Source organism: Python bivittatus, unplaced genomic scaffold (assembly GCF_059951505.1).
Source record: "Python bivittatus isolate LINGU-HERP-01145 unplaced genomic scaffold, Pbiv_v1 ctg000610_np1212, whole genome shotgun sequence".
NCBI classification, from domain to species: domain Eukaryota; kingdom Metazoa; phylum Chordata; class Lepidosauria; order Squamata; family Pythonidae; genus Python; species Python bivittatus.
Window position 1 is genome coordinate 42,943,392 of NW_028277088.1, and position 22,122 is coordinate 42,965,513.

At 37.5% G+C, this 22,122-nt stretch overlaps 1 protein-coding gene across 1 annotated transcript in view; it reads right to left on the reverse strand.

The window, feature by feature from the left end:
• The window catches only part of CPNE4 (copine 4), a 195,043-nt gene that overhangs the window by 50,792 nt on the left and 122,129 nt on the right, over window positions 1-22,122 (reverse strand). The window contains exons 4-7 of the mRNA XM_088150532.1: window positions 21,442-21,513; window positions 18,509-18,583; window positions 10,611-10,694; window positions 7,121-7,210 (exon numbers count right to left, since the gene is read on the reverse strand). Coding sequence (XP_088006658.1) covers window positions 7,121-7,210; window positions 10,611-10,694; window positions 18,509-18,583; window positions 21,442-21,513 — 321 coding nt within the window. The remainder of the gene's footprint in view (window positions 1-7,120; window positions 7,211-10,610; window positions 10,695-18,508; window positions 18,584-21,441; window positions 21,514-22,122) is intronic.

The window sequence follows — 22,122 nt, forward strand, 5'->3', positions numbered from 1 at the left end:
TGAACAAAATTAGTTTGGTGGTATAGAATCAAATATTGTACACAACTATATGTGGGAAGCTTTTAAAGTTAGACAGAGGCAGACAAATCACTGCATTTGAAATAAAGAAGCATGACCTAGCACCTGTATTTTATAAATAGCTTTCTTGGTATTAATTATTTTAAAGGAATTAAAAAAGGAAAAGAGCCTGCTTCAAGAGAGAAAGTATAGGGTCTGGCTTTCAGTCTCCAATATTTAAGTTTTAGTCCCTAATTATACTAGGAAGAAGTAGGTCAGCCTATTTAGATAGTTAACTGCTACTCTTACATTCTTTACCTGGTACCTAAGTTGTTCAAGTGAGGATAATTATGCTTTTAATAATTGCAGGTTTGAAATCAAAGGCTTAGTTAAAGGTGGCACCTGATATCAACAATTTGCTGCTTAATATGCAATTTCTTGAGCATTACAAAAATAAAGCAACACCCATTTAAATACTACATGTGCCAGTCATACCATGACTGATATATATAAATTTATACTGCGACGGAATGCTCAATACAATTCAGCTGGAGTGTCTTTGTATACAAAAAGGCATCTGTATGAGGTGCCTGTAGAAGCTGCAATTGGGAACCTGCTGAGGGAGAAAAGTGTTCTTTTACATAATTCTTTATCTCTTTTTGTTCTCATGCCAATTCCTGAGGTCCCCCCCCCCCTTTCCTGATTGTGTTCCTTCCTATCAGGAAGTTCAGATACAAAAAGTTTGAAATGCATTTTGGAACAGTAATTGCTCCCCACATCTAAGTCTATGATAAAAGCAAGCAGGCAAAGGGAGTGGGGAGAAGCCATCATCTTAGGAAAAACGGTGCTCAGGTTGGAGTGTGTGTCATGTGTGCTGAAATTGAGATAGATGTCAGAGTGTCAGGATAAAATGCCTGCATAGATCTATAGATCTGTCCCAACAGACATCCCAAGACATTTTAAATCACAACTGGACTTGGAAAGATTGTCATAAACCAAACTGAAAGAAAACTGGACAAAGGGTTTTCAATTTCCTTTTGAACGACAGAAAAGAACAGGCTTACATGGACTTAAAATAAATCTTTTTAACAGAAGCTAGCATTATTATTTCTGTTTAAAGATGGTATCTTCCTGTTTCAAAGAAGAAACACTGATGAAGATGAAGACCTTGCACACAGCATGGGATGAAAAGGGAGAGACTCTATTAAACCTCATTGGCTTTTAGGAAATCAAAAGGAAGGAATGAAACATGTTTCAAAACACCTTTCATAGATTCCAAGCTCCATTAATTTCAAAAGAACAGTTCTCTTGTTCCAAACTTTTATGACTAATAACTGATCTGAACTACTAGTGGGCATCCTTATTCACCAGTAGAACAAACAAGGACTAGAAATGACAGTAAAAATGTACTTTAGTGTACTTTAAGAATATACGTTCTTAAACTTAAAAAAATCATATGCCTTCATATTTACAGCTTAATTAAAATGTTCCTATTTCAAACAAACACAGCACGTGCCCTTTCTTTCTCCCTTCTAAAGATTTTCTCCTTTCCTCTGCAAAGGAAAAGATCCTATAGAAGTGACCTTCACTAGAGAGTGGTTATTGAGAATAATCAATAATGTTGACATGCAATAGTTGTATGCAGATTAGATAAGTTCTTGACAATCATAATAATTATGATTAATTAAAAAATCCTTCATACAGCTTCATTGAGACATAATAGAAAATCATGGTTTCATTACAAGGCTGCACTCAAGCCAGAGTCTGAAAATGCACTTAATTTGGTTTTCCCTCTCTTGCTATAGTAAACCACTATCCTCTAAGTTCAAATATTATGGGAAAGTAGTTTAATATTAATTTTTTAAAAATCCCCTATGGTATTTTTCCTCCCCTATCCTGAGGACAATGTCAGGATGCTGGGAGATATGTGAGCCCAAGACATATAGCACTTTGCTCATTTCCCAGGAAATTTTGGATTCCCATTATATCTGAACTGATTCACTTTATATAAAAAGTAAAACCTCCTTTGAATTAAGTTGATTTCAACTCCACACTGGCATTTTTGGCACCTCTATGAAAGTGGCTAGGGTTCCCTTTTTCTGGGATATACGTTCACCAAGTCAAGGTTCAGAACAGACCTTTTCCCTCTCTTACAAAGCATGCTGATTCTGAGCATTGGCTGATTCAGTGCTGTGTTCTTTAGAAAAATAATAGTCCTTCCATTAAAATGAAAGTGGAGACCTTATATAGGTGGGGGACGGGGCAGGAGAAAGAAGCCATTACAAACTGAACTGAGACAAAGTTCATCCATTCATCTAGCAGGTTTAGAAGCTGCTAAAATAGAGGGCATATCAGTTAACTGAATACTGTAAACAAACACACACATTCGTTTTATCTGAAATGTAAGGTGATCATCCCATGAGGAAGAGTAGACAGAATGTCTACTAAGACAAACATCCTGCACAAGCTTCTCCAGCTTGTTAACTTATAGTTGTTAACTTCAGCTGAAACAAATATCAGCCATCTTCCCACCCCAACAAAATATATGCACAACACATATATACAGTGGTACCTCAGGTTACAAACGCCTCTGTTGACGAACTTTTCGGGTTACGACCAGCTCCAGCCGCAAAAATTTACCTTGGTTTGCGAACTCCGCCTCGGGGTATGAACAGGATACGCAGCCATTTTCCCTCCCGTGACACGGTCTGCGGCCATTTTTCCACCCCTGACACATGGTCCGTGGCCATTTTTCCGCCCCTGACACATGGTCCGCGGCCATTTTTCCGCCCCTGACATGTGGTCGTAGGGAGGGGGACTCTCCCTCCAAGCAATAGCCGCCTCCCTGTCCTCCACGCCAGAATGGATTAACGGTAATTACATTGAACCTTATGGGGAAATTTCCTTCGGGTTGCGACCAATTCGGGGTGCGACCAGAGTCACAGAACGAATTACGTTGGTAAACCGAGGTTCCACTGTACCTGCCAAAAGCTAACAACCCAAAAAAGGTCTCAGAGAGGTTGGGGGAAAAAGTCCCTGTAAAATAAGCTATCTACCCCACTGACAAACTGAATTGATCCCCATCTGCTCTGTCACATCCACGCCCACACTTCTGCACCACATTCCCTTCCTTCCTTATAAAAGAAATACCAAAAAAGATGACACGAGGGAGAGGAGAAGAGAAGGAAAGAGAAGTGGGGTGAGGGGACCCAACTGGATAAAGATGATGTGGAGGGAAAAGGTAACCAAAGAGGGTAGCAAAGAAAAAAGAGAAAAGGTCTATTTAGAAATTACAGCAGCCCCTCCAAAACATAAACTGCAGGTCAATCTTCAAAGGCATCATGTCCCATTTCTTTGTTTTCACCGGGTCTCTACAGTAATTGGTGAGCAAATGATGCTCACGCACACAGACACCCATCCCAGATAATTATTTGGGCATGAGAAAATGTATCATCCTATTGAGTAAATACAATGTTACCTGAGCTTTGGTTACTCTTTCAAAAGTGGTTAATTAGACAGAGCTGCTAATTGCGTCTCCTTAAAACAGTGTTGTCCAAACTTGGCCACTTTAAGATGAGTGGACTTCAACTTCCAGAATTCCCCAGCCAGCAACACTGCCTTAAAATATTGCCCAGGGTGAAAAATGAAGCCTATTCTGTTTTGTTTTAAAAGAGGCAACCCTGCCACACCATGCTTGCTTTTGAAAAGCCATTTGTCTTGCTTTTCTGTCCAGCTTTAGAAATAACATTGGGAAACCCTGCTGACTTCTAAAAGGTCTGCAGGCATGGAGTATGAGGTGTCAATCATTTTGTTTACTTCCAGCGCTTGGTGCTTGCATTTCACAGTCTCTCCATCATGACAGGAGGCTGTTACTGTTGCGTTTCTAAAATATAGTGGAGCTGTGGGAAAAGGATCTTGTCAGGTTGAAAGGGGATCCTGTCAGCCCTGCAAGAATCATCCAAGCATAGACAGTAAAGTTGTGTTGTCTCCAAAAGCCTTAGTTCTGCCACAGATCGTTGTTCTTCATTGCTATCCTTCACCTTCGGGCTGCCATTTCTTAAAAACAGAAAAGTCCTTGGAGATTCAGAGTAGAGAGTTGCTTTTCAGTTATTTTATATCTTTGATAACTAACTCCTGAGAAACTAAAGTGATTAAGGATCACTTACATGGACCTTTAATCTTCAAAGTGTTTCAGATGTGTATTAATTGACTACAGTAAATGTGTGTATGAATTATGTTTTTATGACACAATGGACCTGACATAGATCCCTGAATGTACACAAATTTGGATAAGCACCATTGCCAGAAGGAAATATCCACAAAGAGGCCTCTTAACATTTAGAATTGCTTTTCTTTATAAATATATACTGAGCAAAAAGGAAAGAGCCATTTAAAAGAGCTAACAGTCTGACATGGGTTGTAAACAGCTCATTTAGCTATGGCAAGAATGGAAGTGATCCACCCATGTATGTGTGGGTGAGAAATTATTTAGCCACACATTTTAATGTAAGCATTGCTTTCCTGAACCAATATGTTGATCAAAATACAATTATCGTAAATACTGTACAGTGTTTCCCAGGTTATATACTGAAGTTTTCCAAACAAAACACATATACAAAAATGCACACACTTGGAAAAAGTGTCCATAAAATTGTGTGTACATCTGTGAATATACATAATGCTTTGTATTAAAAGAAATTGTTTGCAAAATGTGCATATGAGGAAAACATGCAGAGCAAATGTGTCTATTAGGAGAAATAAAGAGCCAATATAGTATGGTGTTTAAGGTGCTGGATACGGAGGAGGAGACATCATAGAAGTTCATTGGGTGACTTCAGGCCAGTCATCAATTCCTGGTGCAACCTACCTCACCGCATTGAACTGTAGTTGTCGGTAAAAATTGGAAGAAAAAGAGCTATGTGTGTCACTTTTCATTCATGGAGGAAAAGAGAGATATAAATCTCAAATGAAATTAAAAAATAGCCCCCCCAATATGCAAATTTGACTTATCAGAAAAATAGGGTGGAAGAGAACAGAATGGCAGGTGATATCAATTGTCATAGTGGCATTTCCCTGATGCGTGAATGTTTTAGATGCATGGGGATTTAAAACTCTCCTCTCTACCCACCTTTTTAAAACATATTTTTCTAAATTAGCTGTTTTGAATTCATTGTTATTTCAATGCTGACTTTCAATATTTTTATTTTGTGCCCTGCTTTGAAAGGATTCCTTGGAAAGCCATATAAAAACATACCTGATTAATGAATTAATAGCATGCTGACCTCTGGAGCCGGCTGAAGCAGTGCAAGTCGCTCTGCTTCTTCCACACCCCATTACTTTATTATGACAGATCCCTTCTGAAGGAAGGGTTTCATTTGTTGTCACGCTGAGCTTTAGAGTAGGCCAAATCAGCATGAGTAGCATCTGCCTGCTCTAAAGCTCAATGAATTATGAAAGACACTTCCTCTCTCTTCAGAGTCTTGACAGACGTTGAGTTTTCTCATGTTGTGCTGAACAGGAGCCCTCATCATATCATATTTGTAGAGGCCTAAAGAAAGGGCAGAACTACCGGGCAAGGCATGACCCAGCAGCTCAAGTAGGCCTTGGGCTTAGAACATCCACTAACTTTTCCTCAAAACCCAGAAATAATACAGAAGACAAAAACTGTACAGGCAGCTCACCTAACCTATTCCTTTTGGAGCAATATTAACCAGAGTCCAGTACGTTTGTTGTTGCCTGCAGAGTTGCAGAATAGTCTGCACAACTGTTCTTTTTCTGTTTTTTTTTAATTAACGTAACACCAAGTAGTTCTATATCTTGAAAGGAAGACTATATTACCTGTGAAACAAGAGCAGTTTGTACTTGTTTTGTATCCCTTCTTCTCTCCCACTGTTCACATACTTCAAAAGACATCCATTTAATGCAGATTCTGCATGGAGGCATGCCTCTTCCCCTATCCTGGGCAATGCAACTCTATTGCCACTTTGTCTTGGCTATTTATGGCAGGCTTATGGGAATTTTGATCGCATGGAAGATAGGTCAACATACTTTTTTGCTAACTCAAGGATGGGAGGAATGAACTGTGAGAAAGAAACCATAGGCAGCTTTGTAATCTTCCTCCTTTAGTCCAGGAAGGACCCAAACTTCCTTTTCTGGCACTGGGATCTCTGTACTTGCCAAGACTGGCAAGGTGATTTCCTACCATCTTCTAGTGAGAAGCATGCAAATCTGCAGGGACGTGGCCATGTTGCCACCAGGAGTCAAGGCTGACTCAAAGGTATGCACACACACAAACCCTAAAATAGGCTTAACACACTTAAATAATCAAAGCCCCCCTCCCCCAGCACGCATAGGCTTCCTCCAAACGTCCTGGGATACATGAAAAATCCTGGCCCCATCCTAGTGCATGAAGTGTTCCTTCCCATTTTGATTTATCATATTGCCCTCTGCAGCTAATGGACATTAAAAATATGCTTACTCATGCTATAGTCTTACTTCAGTGCACTGAAATATCATGTACATATTTAATGCATGGGTTTACCATCTGCCCTAAATAAAGGTATGCAAGATTTTGAACTTGAAACATAATACTAACATAATCCATGGTTGCACATTCTGGAATATATTTCACACCAGTAAATGAGATATTGAAACTGGTAACAAATCGGTATATGCCAAATAGTTAATTTGAATCTGTAGATTTCACATATTTAAAGACCAAAGTCACTCATTGAAATAGGATTTTGGAACTGAGCCTTAATTTGTATTATGTTTCCATGATCTTATGTTTTAGATGTATTAGCATTTGAGCAGCCTATTTGCAAATCTGACTGTTATATTTAGATTTCTTAATTTAGTTTGATATATTTCAGTTCTGTTGGCTTAAGTGGTGTTACTTCGAGAGACCTTCACAATATTATTCAGCATTATTAAGAGAATATAAAGCTGTGAAAAGTTTAATTCAAACTGGCTGAGGATAAATAAATATGTAAGATGGTATGACTTTATGTAAAAAATAAAGCTTTCTTTAAAAACAATACCTGTCTTTAACTTCAATTCTTTTTAAAGAGGAGTTTTTTTTAAAATGCAAAACTATTTATTTCATAGTTCAGAGATCACAAACCTTCAGTCTGCGATCTTGGTCTCCACTGCAAAGGGAATTTACAGACACCTTAAATGCCTTCCAAGCTGGGTTTAAGTTATTCATCACCACCTGGAAATTAAAGGAAAAGAGTTATAAGCTTATTTCAAACTAAAATGCAAAGCAATAATAATGATTTAGAAATGGTGCTTTATTATAAATATATTTTTTTAATTGGCAAGGATAATAGAGCTTTAGGAATAATTAAGCATGGCATATTTTGTTACACTTTTTGATATACTTTTTGATGGCTATGTACTTGGCAAAGTCAATTGATTTAATCAATACAGAGCATAGTTGTTAAGCAACGGCTTTGACATCTGAGGTTTCTTGCAGGACCTTTTTTGCCATTAGGCTCCTTTCCAAAGCCCATTAGAGTCAGTGGGAATCTTTTTAACTAATTTCCTTTGCTTTGGGTGAGACAAAAACCAAGAACACAGAATGAGAAAACAGGGACCCTGAACCACTGAAAAGAGAGATTTAAAAATATGAAGCATCAAGAGCAGAGAAAAGAGATTCACTCCAGGAGTGTATTTAGTAGTAATAGGGAGAAATTTACCCCCTTCCTGTTGGTGCTTCCTTATATTACTGAACTCTGGCTTCATTCTTATGTCCCACTGATAACACTTGGATGACTAAAACCACATTGGGCACACCCTATTGTAAGAAAGACACTGATAAAATGAAGAACACTAAAAAAGATGTGGGAAACTTGGAAATATATCTCTATAAAGCAGGGGTGAACAACTTTTTTGGGGTCACAGACACATTTTTTTTTAAACTTCCATTGGCCACAGAAGGCATGGCAGAAATGCATTTATATCATGGAGAGCCTGAAGTTGAAATTTTCAGTTACTGAGGCTTTGGGAGAAGTCAGTGTTTTGTTTTTACTCAACATAGGCGCCTTGTCTACTGAAAGCTCAACGCCTCTATTTTAGGATTTATTTCATCAACCCTCTTCTCTCCTCCCCCTAAGATTTAAACAATCCAAAATTATTATTTTGCCACTATATTTTAGCAGCACATTCCTAAGAGCCATAAAAATGGGGTTGAGGAGTCGCATGCAGTTCATGAGATGGGTATGTTTAGCCTGGGAAAGATACAGTTAATAGTTATTATGATAATTATCTAAAAATGTATGGGAGGATTCCACACTGATGTTACTCCAGAGAATTCAAATTACAATATGAATTCTAAACACAAGGAAAAGAACTTAGATTAAATGTTAGAACAAACATTCTGATGGAAAAGACTGTCTTAGTCTCTTCTTGTTACAAATTTTCAAGCAGCCTGGATGACTATCTATTAGGAAATGTTCCACCAATGGGTTTTCTGTGTCAGCAGGGCAGGACTACATGATTTTAGAAGTTCATCCTGATTTGTTTCCATGAAATTCTCTCATTCCCTCTGTTGGCATTTAAGGAAGCTTAGAATAAATATGGGAATTTCCAACACGTCCTCTGTCTGTCATATGATTTCTCCCATTCAAACACTGCTGGAATATTCCAGGATGTGTCCAATGAGAATTGGCCACAGTACTATGTTATTAACATCAGAACTGCCAGGATGGGGAAAACAGAGAAAGCGAAGTAATAGTTGAAAGAAGTCACAGAACCAACAGTACTTGGCAAACAAATGTTTTAAGATGGGAGCTGTCTATAAGCACAGACACCTTTTCCCTCTTGGGCCAGATGGGGGAACAAAGAGGACATATTAGTTAGCTTGGAATACAAACTATATTTATGGAGAAACCCCTAAGAAAAGGAGTCCCCACAACATCATAATGAGAAGACGGCATGCTCAGTAGCCATATACTGTCTTTGAGTGGAAGATTAGAAATGGGAATAGAATGGCTCAATTTTTGTTACACAAAGCCATCTTGTAACATATATGTCTCCCCAGTTTGCATTTTTGGTTTTGCAAATCAGAGTGAGGACATCCAGAACTGATCACTGTACCAATAGTTCTCTTTCTGTTTAGACCTAAGCAGCTACTTTTCCTCTTAAATACCAGGTAAGTTTTTGGAGAGAAGATTTTACTACAATAAATGCCCTTCATCAGGTGCTAGAAATAATGATTCCACAGCACTGCTGGCAACATTACATTACACTAGCATGGAAGTAATACTAGGATCACAGTACGCTGTGCTATGATCTTATCAATGGACAGGCAGAAGTTGACACAAAGAATGATTACACTTTATTAGCTATTTTGTAATTCCTTGATTTTCATTCAAAGGGTCATGTTAGCAGAAAAATGAGGAAAAAAAATGCATCAATTGCAATGTGTTGCTTGTACTATCCAAAGTATGCATGCAATCCAAATATAACTCAATTTTCCATAACACTTGCACCATTTGTGAACTTTTCCAGAGAGTATTTAAGTGATCTATTATTTACTCCTTGAGCATCAAAGTACTTGCTCATTATGCTATTCATGCAGAAGAATGGCACAGTGCAACACCACAGCTTCCCACTCCAGTCAAAAGCAGCCTTTGTACAATTGCATGTGCTTTTAAAAATCTGAAGAACCCACTGCTCTTTCTGTATTTGAGCAAACATTTTGACAGCCTAGTCTCGTTTACAAGATTACTAAGTACTTTGGGTTGTATGTACTTATTTCTAGGTTTAATTTCTATCTTTTTTTTCCTATGGTTAAGTAAATTGTCTAAACTGTTAATAATTTAATTGTATAAAATGATGTGCATATGCAAGAATAATTTTCATTAGTACATAGAAGGTATATGTTTTGTGGGGGTCTATCATTTTACATATAATAAAAATAAATATTTTTAAAAAACATTTCCTCTTATTTAAAGAAATCAGCACCAGAATACACATCGTGTTGTACATATGGTTTCCTTCTGAGTACACAATATACCTTTTGCAACCAGAAGGACTGAACAGGATCGGCATTTTAGAGGTCAAATACATTGCTCCTCACTGTGGTCATGATCTAGATCAAGAGCCCGGCATCAATTAGCATGAGGACATCAATTAGCAAATTAGCTTCCATTTGCTTCAAGAGAAGTTCCCCACCCATGCAAATAGCAAGTGTGAGGATCTGATGGTTCAGAACTGCATCAGGGGTCAAGGAGTCCAGCGTGAAGAGGAGGAGCTGGGTTGGGATTGTGACAGTGACAAAGAATGGAACTGAAATATATCCTGCTGCTTCCCTAGCTCACAACCAGGCTTTTCTTTAATTTAGCATGGCCACCCCTCTTCAGTTACATCCTGGGAACAGGATAGAATATTATTTATCATATAGCATTTTTGAAGGCTCTAAATCTCTGCTGTAGCACCACAAATAAGAATGGCATCATTCAGTGGCTGTAATAATTTAAAAGGTGGGGGGGGGGCACAGGCAGAAAGGTACCTTCTCATAGAAATTGTGAGTTTGCAAATAAAGATTTTATTTAAGTATGTGTGTGTGTGTGTGTGTGTGTGTGTGTGTGTGATATTTCTCAGCTTACCTCTGTCCTGTGAACAAGCTGTTGGGTTGCATCATCATTCATTCGGAAGATTTCCAGAAAGGGATCAGATTTGCTGAAGAAATCCTGAAATTGAAAACATGGTATTTCTTTATTGCCAGGCCCTTAGACTCCACTACTGAGCCTCTCTCGCTTGCCTACTAAAAAGGGGAAAAGCCAATTCTTGCTTAATCTGTCAATCAACGTCTGTTCCTACTTCAACTGATTCTTCTCCAGGTAGTCTCATAGGTTAGAGGACACTGCATTCCAGCATAAGAACCTTATCCTACCTGTGAAACATGGTGGTGGCAGTATCATGGTTTGGGCCTGCTTTGCTGCCTCAGGACCAGGACAGCTTGCCATCATTGATGGAACTATGAATTCTGAATTGTATCAGCATATTCTACAGGAAAATGTCAGGGTAGCTGTCCATGAACTGAAGCTCAAGAGAAAGTGAATCATGCAGCAAGACAATAACCCAAAACATACAAGTTGTACAACCAAAGAATGATTAAAGCAGAAGAAAATTAATGTTTTGGAATGGCCAGGTCAAAGTTCTGACCATTATCCTATTGAAATGTTGTGGAAGGACCTGAAGCGGGCAGTTCATGTGAGGAAGCCCATCAAGATCCCTGAGTTGAAGCTGTTCTGTAAGGAGGAATGGGCTAAAATTCATCCAAGCCTATGATCAACAGTTATCAGAAATGTTTAATTGCAGTTATTGCTGCCCAAGGAGGGCACATCAGTTACTGAAAGCAAATACTTTCACATACTTTTGCCACAAACAAATATGTAGCTTTGGATCATTTTCCTCAATAAATAAATGAACAAGTTTGTTTTTGACTCATTTAACTGGGTTCTCTTTATCTAGCTTTAGGACTTCTGTGGAAAACAGAACACATTTTAGGTCATATTTATGCAGAAATATTGAATATTCAAAAGGGTTCACAAACTTTCAAGCACCACTGTATGTATGTATGTGTGTATAATGTATGTATGTGTGTGTATAGATAGACAGACAGACAGATAGATAGATAGATAAATTATCTCTTTCAGATAATGTAGAATTCTTCTATTCATCTATGCCTGACTTTTCAAAATGGCAAGACAAATGAAAATAGTAGCCATCATTTTATGAATAAATAACAATGGTGACTTCCTCCCCACTTGGAATGACATTTTTAAAAGTTTGGGCACTCTCAAATTGATTACATAGACACAACCTTTAGTTTTCTTGGCTACTTTATGAATATGAGTTGCCACAACCTTCTAGATTTTTTAAAAATGTTCTGCTGAGCTCATAGCCCTGGTGTTTTCAGGAGGTCTTCCACCTAAAGCCATAGTCCTGATTTTTTACTTTGATTTTTTAACCAAGTACTAACCATCTGTCCATGCTTAGATTTTTGGAAGATTAGCTAAGACCAGCTAGACGTTTTCACCTTCTGTAGATGGGAAGTGGTCAATCCAACCTGAATACAAAGTGTTGCTAGAGAAAATCTTAATAACACCTCTTAATGCAGATAACACATTTAGGAATTTTTCATATATACTGAAGAGATACATATACCAAATTCATTGAACTCTCAGATGAAATGAATATGTCACAGTTCATTCCATCACAAGCTTATTTATGTATTTGACTTTACAATAAAAAAAACAAACAAAAGAAAAAAAAAGAAAAGAAACAGGGTGTTCAGATTAAAACACCCAAAGAGTAATAAATACAATATACATAAAAGGGCAAATCAACTTAAAAAGACAAGCAAATTATCAAAATTCCTAGACAGTTACACATCTAACAACTATAGCAAGTGCAATGAATTTAGTGAACCTCCTGAAGATATCTGATAATCTGTCAGTTTAGAAGAGGCAAAAATCTTATCCTCTAATAAATTGGCTATGGATTAAGAGAGGCATTATTAATTCAGTTTGCCATGCTGTGTAGAAGAGGCACGACAAGAGGATAATGTGTGAAAATATTTCTATTTCCTCCAGTGAACTAGGGCAAAGTTGTTCTTGCACAGGAACACTACAAAATCTTCTTCTGTTAGATGGTAGCACATTGTAGAAGGCGAGGATAGAAGTTCTCCTGTGGGTTAGGTAAAGGATATTTGCTAAATATTTTGCATCAGAAAGCAGTCTCCCATACAAGCCTGTTGGTGTAGGGGTTGGTTCACAGGCTGGTAAAAATTTGAGAGACAGTTTGGTAAACAGGCAGCTGCACGGTTTTCCATTATCTGCAAAACAGTCTGCCTCTTCCCCACTTCATTAACTCATTAAGGAGAAATGAAGTATGTCTCCACTCTAAGATATTTCAGGGGATAAATTACTTCTATATGAACAATAATCAGTTGCTGAGATTCCTAAATAACTCTATCAGTCTCAGCTCAATAAATCTTGTTAATGAAGACCCTGTGAGAACCTTGCTTTTGGTTTGAGGCAGTCTTCAAAGTGTAACAGCTGCATACAAAGTGGCGTTCTGGTTAAATTATGCCAGATATCTATGCCAAGGGCCCAGTGTTTCAGTTCCATCTAGGTCCTCCCAGGGCCAAGCAGAATCAAATAATGAGCTGATCATCCATAATATTTTAAATGTGCAACAATCCCTCTCTTCCATGAGGACATGAAATTGTCCTTCACAATCAAAGATATCAGGGTGCTACCACAAACATGTAATTGAATTGAATATTTCAGCAGGCAAAGTCTCATGTAGGTCTCCAAACTGATTGGCCCCAATTCCAATCTCAACAGAGAGTCAGGTGTACAACAGGGTACTTAGAGCAAAACTCTCAAAATTTGGATTGGACTGCTCAGTAGAGGTCAGCATATAAGCTAGAATTGATGACCTTGGCTCTGAAAATGTTGATAGAAAGTGGGACATAGTCATTACTGTTCCAGTTAGCAAAGGGCAGAATGGGATCTGAAAGTTTATGGGACGGGCAGTGAAGGATCACATTCTCTATATTCCCGTTCCAGCTACTTTCCAGGTTTTAACTGATTGACTATTCCAAGGCCATCATAGTCTTTTCTTATGGCTGTCTCTACACTGGACATGGCTGGGCAGCTCTTCCAATCCAGCAGGGATCAGCAATCTAAGGCCACCTTTACTTTTTGGCACCCCCAGAAACCTAATTCATCACAACTGCTTCATTGGCAGCAGAGCACCCCAATGTTTCATAATGGAGAATACATGAAAACTTGAGTAAGCTCTAAAATATATTTAACTTAGTTTTAGAAACTGAAGAACAGCTCAAAAATTCCACTTCAAAATTTGGGGGTGGGGGGGTGGGGTTGAAACTCCTAGCCTTGTGCTTGCAGGTCTCTTCCAAAGGTTTGCCCAGTCCTGAAATACAGATCTCATACTAGTGGAGGATCAACCTCTAATAGGTCTTCTAATAAAGGGCTAGCCTATCTAAACTAGGATTTTTTTTTAATCAGTTCAATCATGTCCGATTCTCGGAGATTGTCTGGACAAGTCCCTGCAGTTTCTTGACAAGGTTTTTCAGAAGTGGTTTGCCATTGCCTCCTTCCTAGGGCTGAGAAATAGTGACTGGCCCAAGGTCATCCAGCTGGCTTTGTGCCTAAATGGGACTAGAACTCAGAGTCTCCTGGTTTCTAGCTTGATGCCTTAATCACTACACCAAACTGGCTCTCTAAAGTGGGATATTCTCTACTAAATATGAGCAGTTTGTTTTGCCAAGTCAGCAGTATATGTATGTAGTGTATGAGGATTATGTTTAAGCAATTTATAGCCTCCAGCGATAGTTTTAAAAGTACATGGAAAATTACTGTGGATACTTTCTGGTTTAGCTTTCACCCAGCAGACTCCCTATATTCAGATCAGAGCAAACGCACATGCTTCTCAGTTCAGCTAGCAAAAATATAGCTTGATTTTTTTTTATTAAACATCAGCAAACAGCAAAACAGTTAACTGGCAAAACAGAATAAAAGGCAGGAAAACCAGGAAAAGTGTAAGACATAAACAATGGACAAGAATTCATATTATCTGTATATCTATATTTCTGTATCAAAGGTACAGAATTTTCCAGAGCCAGAGAGGGAACAATACTGGGTATAATTAGCATGGATAGTCCCAAAGGGACTGGTCTTTGGTTATTCCACCTTTAACCCTTTTATTTACATAACAGCAGCAGACCAGAGATGGAGAGTAGGACACCAGGTGATTTCTCCTCTATTTTGCACCTTGGAGCAAGCAGTTTGGTGGATGGGAATGATGTTTCAAAAAAAAAGAAGAAAGTATTACCTGATTATTCTGAAGCAGTAAATCAGTTCTTTTTCAGCAAACAGATGCACAAACTGTCCTTAAATACTCCTGATGCCTAAGTGAACTATTTTCAATAATTGTATTATTCCTGTCATTGCTAAATTACTAGAAAGTTCTAATGATGTTTTATTGCTCTTTGATTCCGTCAGGCCACTTATTCCAAAAAGTAACAGAAGTGATTTCTGCTACTGCTTGTGTTCAGCTGAAAATCTCACGTCACATACAGTCAGAGCCTTTTTTAATGTTCTGATTTTAAATTCGCTACATTTATTTTGGCAATCTGAAGAGAGTAGTAAACTTGGAATGACTGATTGGAGAGTTGATCCGTAACTTCGTTTGCTTCAGAGTCGGTTGAATCAAGCTCCTGTTCTTCTAGTCTGGAACATCTTTAGGAAAAACTCTGTTGATGAACTTAATAACTATAATGATAACTGCCTTCTTTTCAAGGCATTGTATTCACCAGATTATGGAGTGCATTTGTGCAAACAAAGAAAAATCAACTATTGGTGCACCTGCTCTTTTGTATTTTGGGGCATGCCTTTCTCCCCCCCCCCCTTTTTTTTCTTTTTTGCATGACCAGAAGCTCACAAACTATAGATAACAGATCTCTATAATTTCATACTATTTTAAAAATGTGACTACATTAGATCTCTGGAGAGTTAAACATAATGGTTAAAAAAAACACCTCACACTCAAGAACTAGCTGTTCTCCTCCCAATAAGGATAATTCACCTTTCAGATGAGGCACAAAACAAAGGTCTTGGATGTTTAGAGTGATTAAAGGTACCTAACTTAGGGATGCTATTAACCTTTGCACCTTAGTCAAATTACAGATTCATTACACTTTGCTAACCTAAATATTGCTTGCAGTTTTAATTAGATTTGCTGCTTCCTTCTAATCAAACACAGACTGTGCTGCAAACGCTGCATATATTCATACAGCATTAGCAACATTCTTTTTTAAAAAAAGAAAGTCTTCTAGCTGTTCTTTTTACAGGATCACCTTTTGCTGTAACACAGGTACTTCTTAAGGTGAACTACCTGAACCTCAAGAAGTACAGATCCATATGGCTTGATTCTTTAAGGAGGTTTACTAAGCTGTAGTTCATGAATGACTACATGAATCTCAGCAAGAGTGTAAGTGGACAATTTGTGGAAAGAACCCCAAGCTTGCTTCAGGTTTGACAAAACTTTGCCTTCTAGTGGCCTCCCTTTTACAACAGGGGGCCCTCACTGGCTTAAATGGCAGCAGTAGTGAGCTTCACCATCATCAGTGTCCTAGTTAATACTGAGCAAGAGCTACCATGTAAATTTCCCATCATGCAACTTTGCTCAAGAGCAACCTGGAAAATTAAAATGGTGGCTCTCTGATTCAGCCACTGAGCAGGAGGGCTACGGGAAAGTGGCAGGATTCTTTGAACCTGTTAAGGCTCAAGGGATCTCAATAACTGCCTGGATGTAAATGCTGGGTTTCATGACCTCATTCTTTCCAGTTTGAACAAGAAAAACCAGGAGTCAATGATCCTATTACAAGAGTGTTATTTCCATCAGTTGCACAACTGTATTCATTGATTATTAAATTTTATTTACTGACATTATCTTCTCTCTTATCAATGCTTGTCCTCGTAACATAGTACCTTTTAGGTATGGGGGGGGTGTTTTTACATTCTGCCTTACTCAGAAGACCAACTGTTTGTAAAAAATTTAAACTTTTTGAATTTATGTAACAGTAACATATTATGAACAGATAGCTAGGTATAAGTTGCTTCTATACAGGAACAGAGCTCAGTGCTTATTTACAGACTGATATATTGCTGGAAGTCGGGAGGCATATAAGTTTAAATTATTATTATTATGGTTGGTTGCATAGTCAGCCAGGTGTTTAGACTGGATTTGGCATTTTTGTCCACCTATCGAATCCTTCCCAAGGACCTGGGATAGGCAGATGATGACGATATTAAAGGTATTGTCACAAGGTGTAAGCTGTTCCAAGTAAAGATGCCTTTTGCAATGGACTGATGGTGATTTTGTCAATGTTGATGGTGCTCCAGATGTTTTGGAATTGCACCCAAGGCACCTATTACTATTGGCACTCTTTGCTTTCTTTTGCCACAGTCATTCTACTTCTATTTGAACGTCTTTGTATTTTGTGATTTTCTCTAGTTCTTTCTCTTCTCTTCTGCTATTTCCAGGTTCTAGAATGTCTACTATCTAGACTTTTTTGTCTTTCTTATCAACCACTGTTAAGTCTGGGGTGTTGTGTGGCAGGTGCTTGTCTGTTTGAATTCTAAAGTCCCAGAGCACATTGGCTTCTTCATTTTCCATTACTTTGCCTGTTCTGTGGTCCCACCAGTTCTTGCTTGCAGGCAAATGATATTTCTTGCAGATATTCCAGTGCACCATTGTTGCTACTTTGTCATGCCATTGTTTGTAGTCAGTCTGTGCAACCTTCTTGCAGCAGATTACTAGGTAGTCCAGTGTTTCTTCAGCTTCTTTGCAGAGGTGGCATTTGCTGTCTGTTGCTGTTTTCTCAATTCTGGCTTTATATGCATTTGTTCTTAAGGCTTGGTCTTGTGCAGCTAGAATTAGCCCCTCTGTCTCCTTCTTCAACTTTCCTGCTCTTAGTCATTGCCAGGTCTTGTTGTTATCTGCCTTGATGATGATGATGATTTGGAGTTTACTTTGTCATAAGAACCACCAGTATCATGTCTTTCTGTACTGATTATCTATTTTTTCTATCCTATCCTATCTTTTTATTTTGTCAACTGCCTCCCTCTTCACACCACTCTTTCCAGATTCTCTTAGCTTTCTCACTTGGGTTCCTTATAAGGAAATGCCAAGTTAACTTTTATGTGCTTTAGGAGAATGCAACTAAACTACCATTTTGTCAAAGGTGGATAGATCATGTGTGACATCTTATAATATATTTATTCAGAGCTACAAGATCAAATCTGAGATATAGAGTTGTATTTATATCTCTTTGCTGCCATCTTGAGTCCATCCAGATTTTTGTGACCTTTATTATGAGGTATGTAAACTCAGAGATAAGGTAAAGTATAAATATTTTAAAATAAAAACAGAGCACAAATAAAACTGTCAAAATCATTTCTAGAACAAATTACATTTTCTTAATGAATGACCATCTTCTCTGGTTAAATGGCCAAAACATTTTGCCAGGGACACATGAAAAGCATAAAGTTTCTGGATATCTGATATATTAGCTGGAAAAATCCTCCAGGGGTGGGGGGAAGCATGCTCAAAAATCAACCAGGCTCAAAAATTTTCCCAAGTTTATATTGCAAGATGTCAGCCTTGAATGTTATTATCTATGATAAGTTGGAAGAAGCCAACTGCTGTGATTGTTGGCATTTTAAATACACAAGGTCTCCACGTAATTAAATTGTCTTGTTCCTAATTACATTCCATTGGGAATTCTACTCCTTCATTACTATGCAACTTGACGAAGGCCTCATTATGAGGATTAATCTGAGAATCTCCAATATGTTTAATAACATTAGCACTTCAAAAATAGCTGTAGGGGAGGATGTCTCATTAAATCACATTTGTCTGCATTCCTCTTTCATTCAGTAAGGTTAAAATAAAACAGTTGGCTTACCTTGTCATCTAATTTCCGTGCACTAAAGGAAAGCTCAACGTAGTCATCATTGCCAGATAATTCTTCAGCGATCACCTATGTGAAAAGGCACAGTTACATTTCAATGGAGGGCAGGAGTATGAGGAATAAAATCTGAGACAATGCAATTTACTATTGTTCTGTGCACACATGGAGAACAGAAAGACCTGTGAAGCCCAGAAATGTGACAGCTTCACTACCAGGAATGAAACACAAATGCTAATATAATTAACAAATATTAAATCTCTGTATTCTTGAAGGCCATGTTCTCCAGAACATGATTTGAGGGTCAGAAGCATACACATTCTTCCAAACATTTGATTTTTTAAAATAATAATAATAATTATTATTATTATATATGTTGATACATGTTATTTGAAATATGTTATCATATATATATACACACATATATAGTGCATATTTATTAATATACATATTTCAAATATGTCATAATTAATATACCCATATCCACATTTTATTATGTTTATATGTATTATATTATACTATAATATCATAGTATTATATTATATATATATTATGTATTATGCATTGTTGCACTGTTGCAACCCAACATCCAGAGTAATTTGAAGGCACAGACAAATAGACATTTTGTTTCATTTTCATTTTAAATGAAAATTAAACACACTTTTCCTCAAGGTCCTCTTCTCTAATTCAAGCACAACTGTGGTCCCTCTCTTCCACCCTGGCACACTCCAAAGATCTTGGACTTCAGTTCTTATAATGCCCATCAATCATGGGATTAATCATGCTGGCTAAGGGCCTATGGGAGTTAAAAGCCAAAACTTTTAAAGAAAGTTGCTAAGATATTACATATAATATCTATGGAGAGTTATAATGTGCAACTGTGAATTCACTCCAAAGGTTCATTTACCTGAAATATATTATTTATTTTATAAGTGAAACAAGGATTTCAACTACATCTTGAGCAGAACATGAGAGAGCCATCAGGAACCAGATAAAATGGCTTTGAGATTGATGTTTGGCCAATGAACTGTCTTCAATCTGTCTATGATTTGAAATACACAGTGGTTTGGGGTCTTAACTGTTGCCCCATAGCTCTGCACATGCCGAAACGTGAAGAGAGCAATACAAATAGAACTACATGGGCTGAGCAGAAACATATCTGCAGGCCATACTCAATACTTAGTTTCTTCTAAATGCATGAAAACAGCTTCCACATGGCTAAATTTTTTGAATGTAGCTTGGAGAGATGAGCAGTAGACACTCCTGTTCCTTCTCCATGCATTCAAGAACAATGAGATAGTTGGAGAACACAGAGATGACATTATATGCTTACAAGTTGGAGTTTTATACTCAGAATTTGTAATTTTGTCATCCAGGACAGTCTGCTCAGTCACATGCCTATAAAAATCTTAAAGAATCTCACATGCTTGGAAAGACAAATTGGATATTCTTTACTGTTCTGCAAATGGGCAATTTATATGCAGCAAATGGTCCATTTCCGTTATGGATATAACTCACATGATCTCTTGCATTTTGTTTTTTCCCTGCCCGGATAAGAAAGAATTCAACTGCACAGAACACCAACTCAAGGAGAGTTATGAGAGTACAGAATTTATTTGTCCTTTCACTCTGGCACTTAGAAGCTGACAAAGCATCTTTAAGGTATATGATATGCATTCCTTTGATTAAAATCTCTACTTAGAAAAAAATTAAAACTGTTGCTACCTTACTGTGTGAATATGCGTTTATTTTCTTAAAGTTAACAGAAGCCTTTGTCAACCAGATGCCTTCCAGATATGCTATCCTAATCTTATGTTAGCCTAACTAATAAACTGGTGCTTGTTTGGAATTTTGAAAACTGTATCCAAAGCATCACACAGGCACTCCGGAGTGTCTGCTGAGAAGGGTCAATAGCTACAAGAATCCCAGGGGCAGACTTGTGAACGAAACCCTACCCCTTCTGTTCATGCCATCCACAGACGTTGATCAGTGCCCCTCCATTGGTGGGCACCACTGAAGACACCAGTTTAATCAAGGCTGGCTTCTGATCTCAAATATTTCCATTCATATTTTTCAGGCAAATGTTGCTGGGCATTTGATTAGTCCTAGTGCAGACAAAATTGCGGTTCCAGGCTCACTGCTGAGGTGACAAACGCTAATTTCATTTATATGATAGATTTCAGGTCATGGGGCTCATTTAACTAGGTTACAGATCCCCACAACAATTTTCAATCCCATTATAATTTAAAATGTTGCATTTATTATATTACTGATTAATCCATTCTTCAGGTAATGGGAAACTAATGAAAATAATATAGTTTCCTGGGATGACAACTTTACCAGAAATTTAACCCAAGTGTACCTAATTCAATACAGTAGTACTTTTCAGATTTCAAAGTTGTAAAAACAAGACTGAGAAGTGAAAATTTCACTAAGAATTACATGTGGTGAGGTCAAATTAGGGTTTAAAAGGGAAATTGTTTGGGTTAAGAGTACAGGAAAATTTCCATTATGTTATTGTTCTATAACCCAAAGATAACCATTGATGATCTGAAATTGAAGGATTATGTACCCTAGTGCCTTTCAGTTATTTTGAGTAACAACGGATGTAGTTCCTGGCTATTGGCCACACAGTTTTGAGTATATAAAGCTAGTTATCTGCTTTTCTGCCTGGTTGTGACATTAATCTACAACAGGTATTGTTACATTTTGTGAACAGCAGATAATACTTACCATCCAGTAAGTTAACAGAAATATTTTTAAACACATGCTATGTTTCATTACTATCAGGTTTTGGAAAATAATGGACATATGCCCACGAAGGCTTTGCATTTAAAATCTGGCAAAGATGGACAAAGCTAATGTTGCTAAACATTACTCTTTTTTCACCCAAGTTTAAAAGGAGGAAACATTATTGCAGATAGACCTACCGTTATGGAAGATTTTCCTGCTGTGTTGCCATGTTTCAATAAAGATTTGGAGAGTTTTCTCTGAGAAACAATCTGCATAAAATAAAAAGAGGGAACTTGATCAAACAAGTTCCAGTGTATGTCTATGCATGCATGCATATAATTACTGAATAATTAACAAAAAAAAATTTAAAAATCTATGCCACATAATATTATGGAATATGTTTCAAAATCATAAAGCGAAATAGAACTATAGGAGCAATAATCCAGAGTAATTGGTGAAAAATTCCTATGTTAAATACCATAACATATGGATGAATATATGAATCACCACAAGAAAGGGGGCAGAGAATTCCATACTTTTGCTGTAACCAGAGAGAAGCTCAGAAGCTCTGAGTTCAGTTATTTTATTTCTACTTAGACATCACTGTTACGCTCTGGAACCACCTTCTATAATATAGCTAAAAGATCTACAGACCTGTCATTCTCTGCTTCCAGTTATCTGTCATATGCTCACTTAATTTCCTAGAGAAAATATGACCTGCACCTGTTTTCTTTTCCAGCAGCTTAGCAGTAAATCAATATAAGCAACAGCTGCTATAGCAGAGGAAAGAAAACTCCAAAAAAAAAGGAGGCTTAGAAAGCAAAAGTTTATTATCTAGCCACTGGGAGACAAACATTAAATGCAAGATCAACACAAAT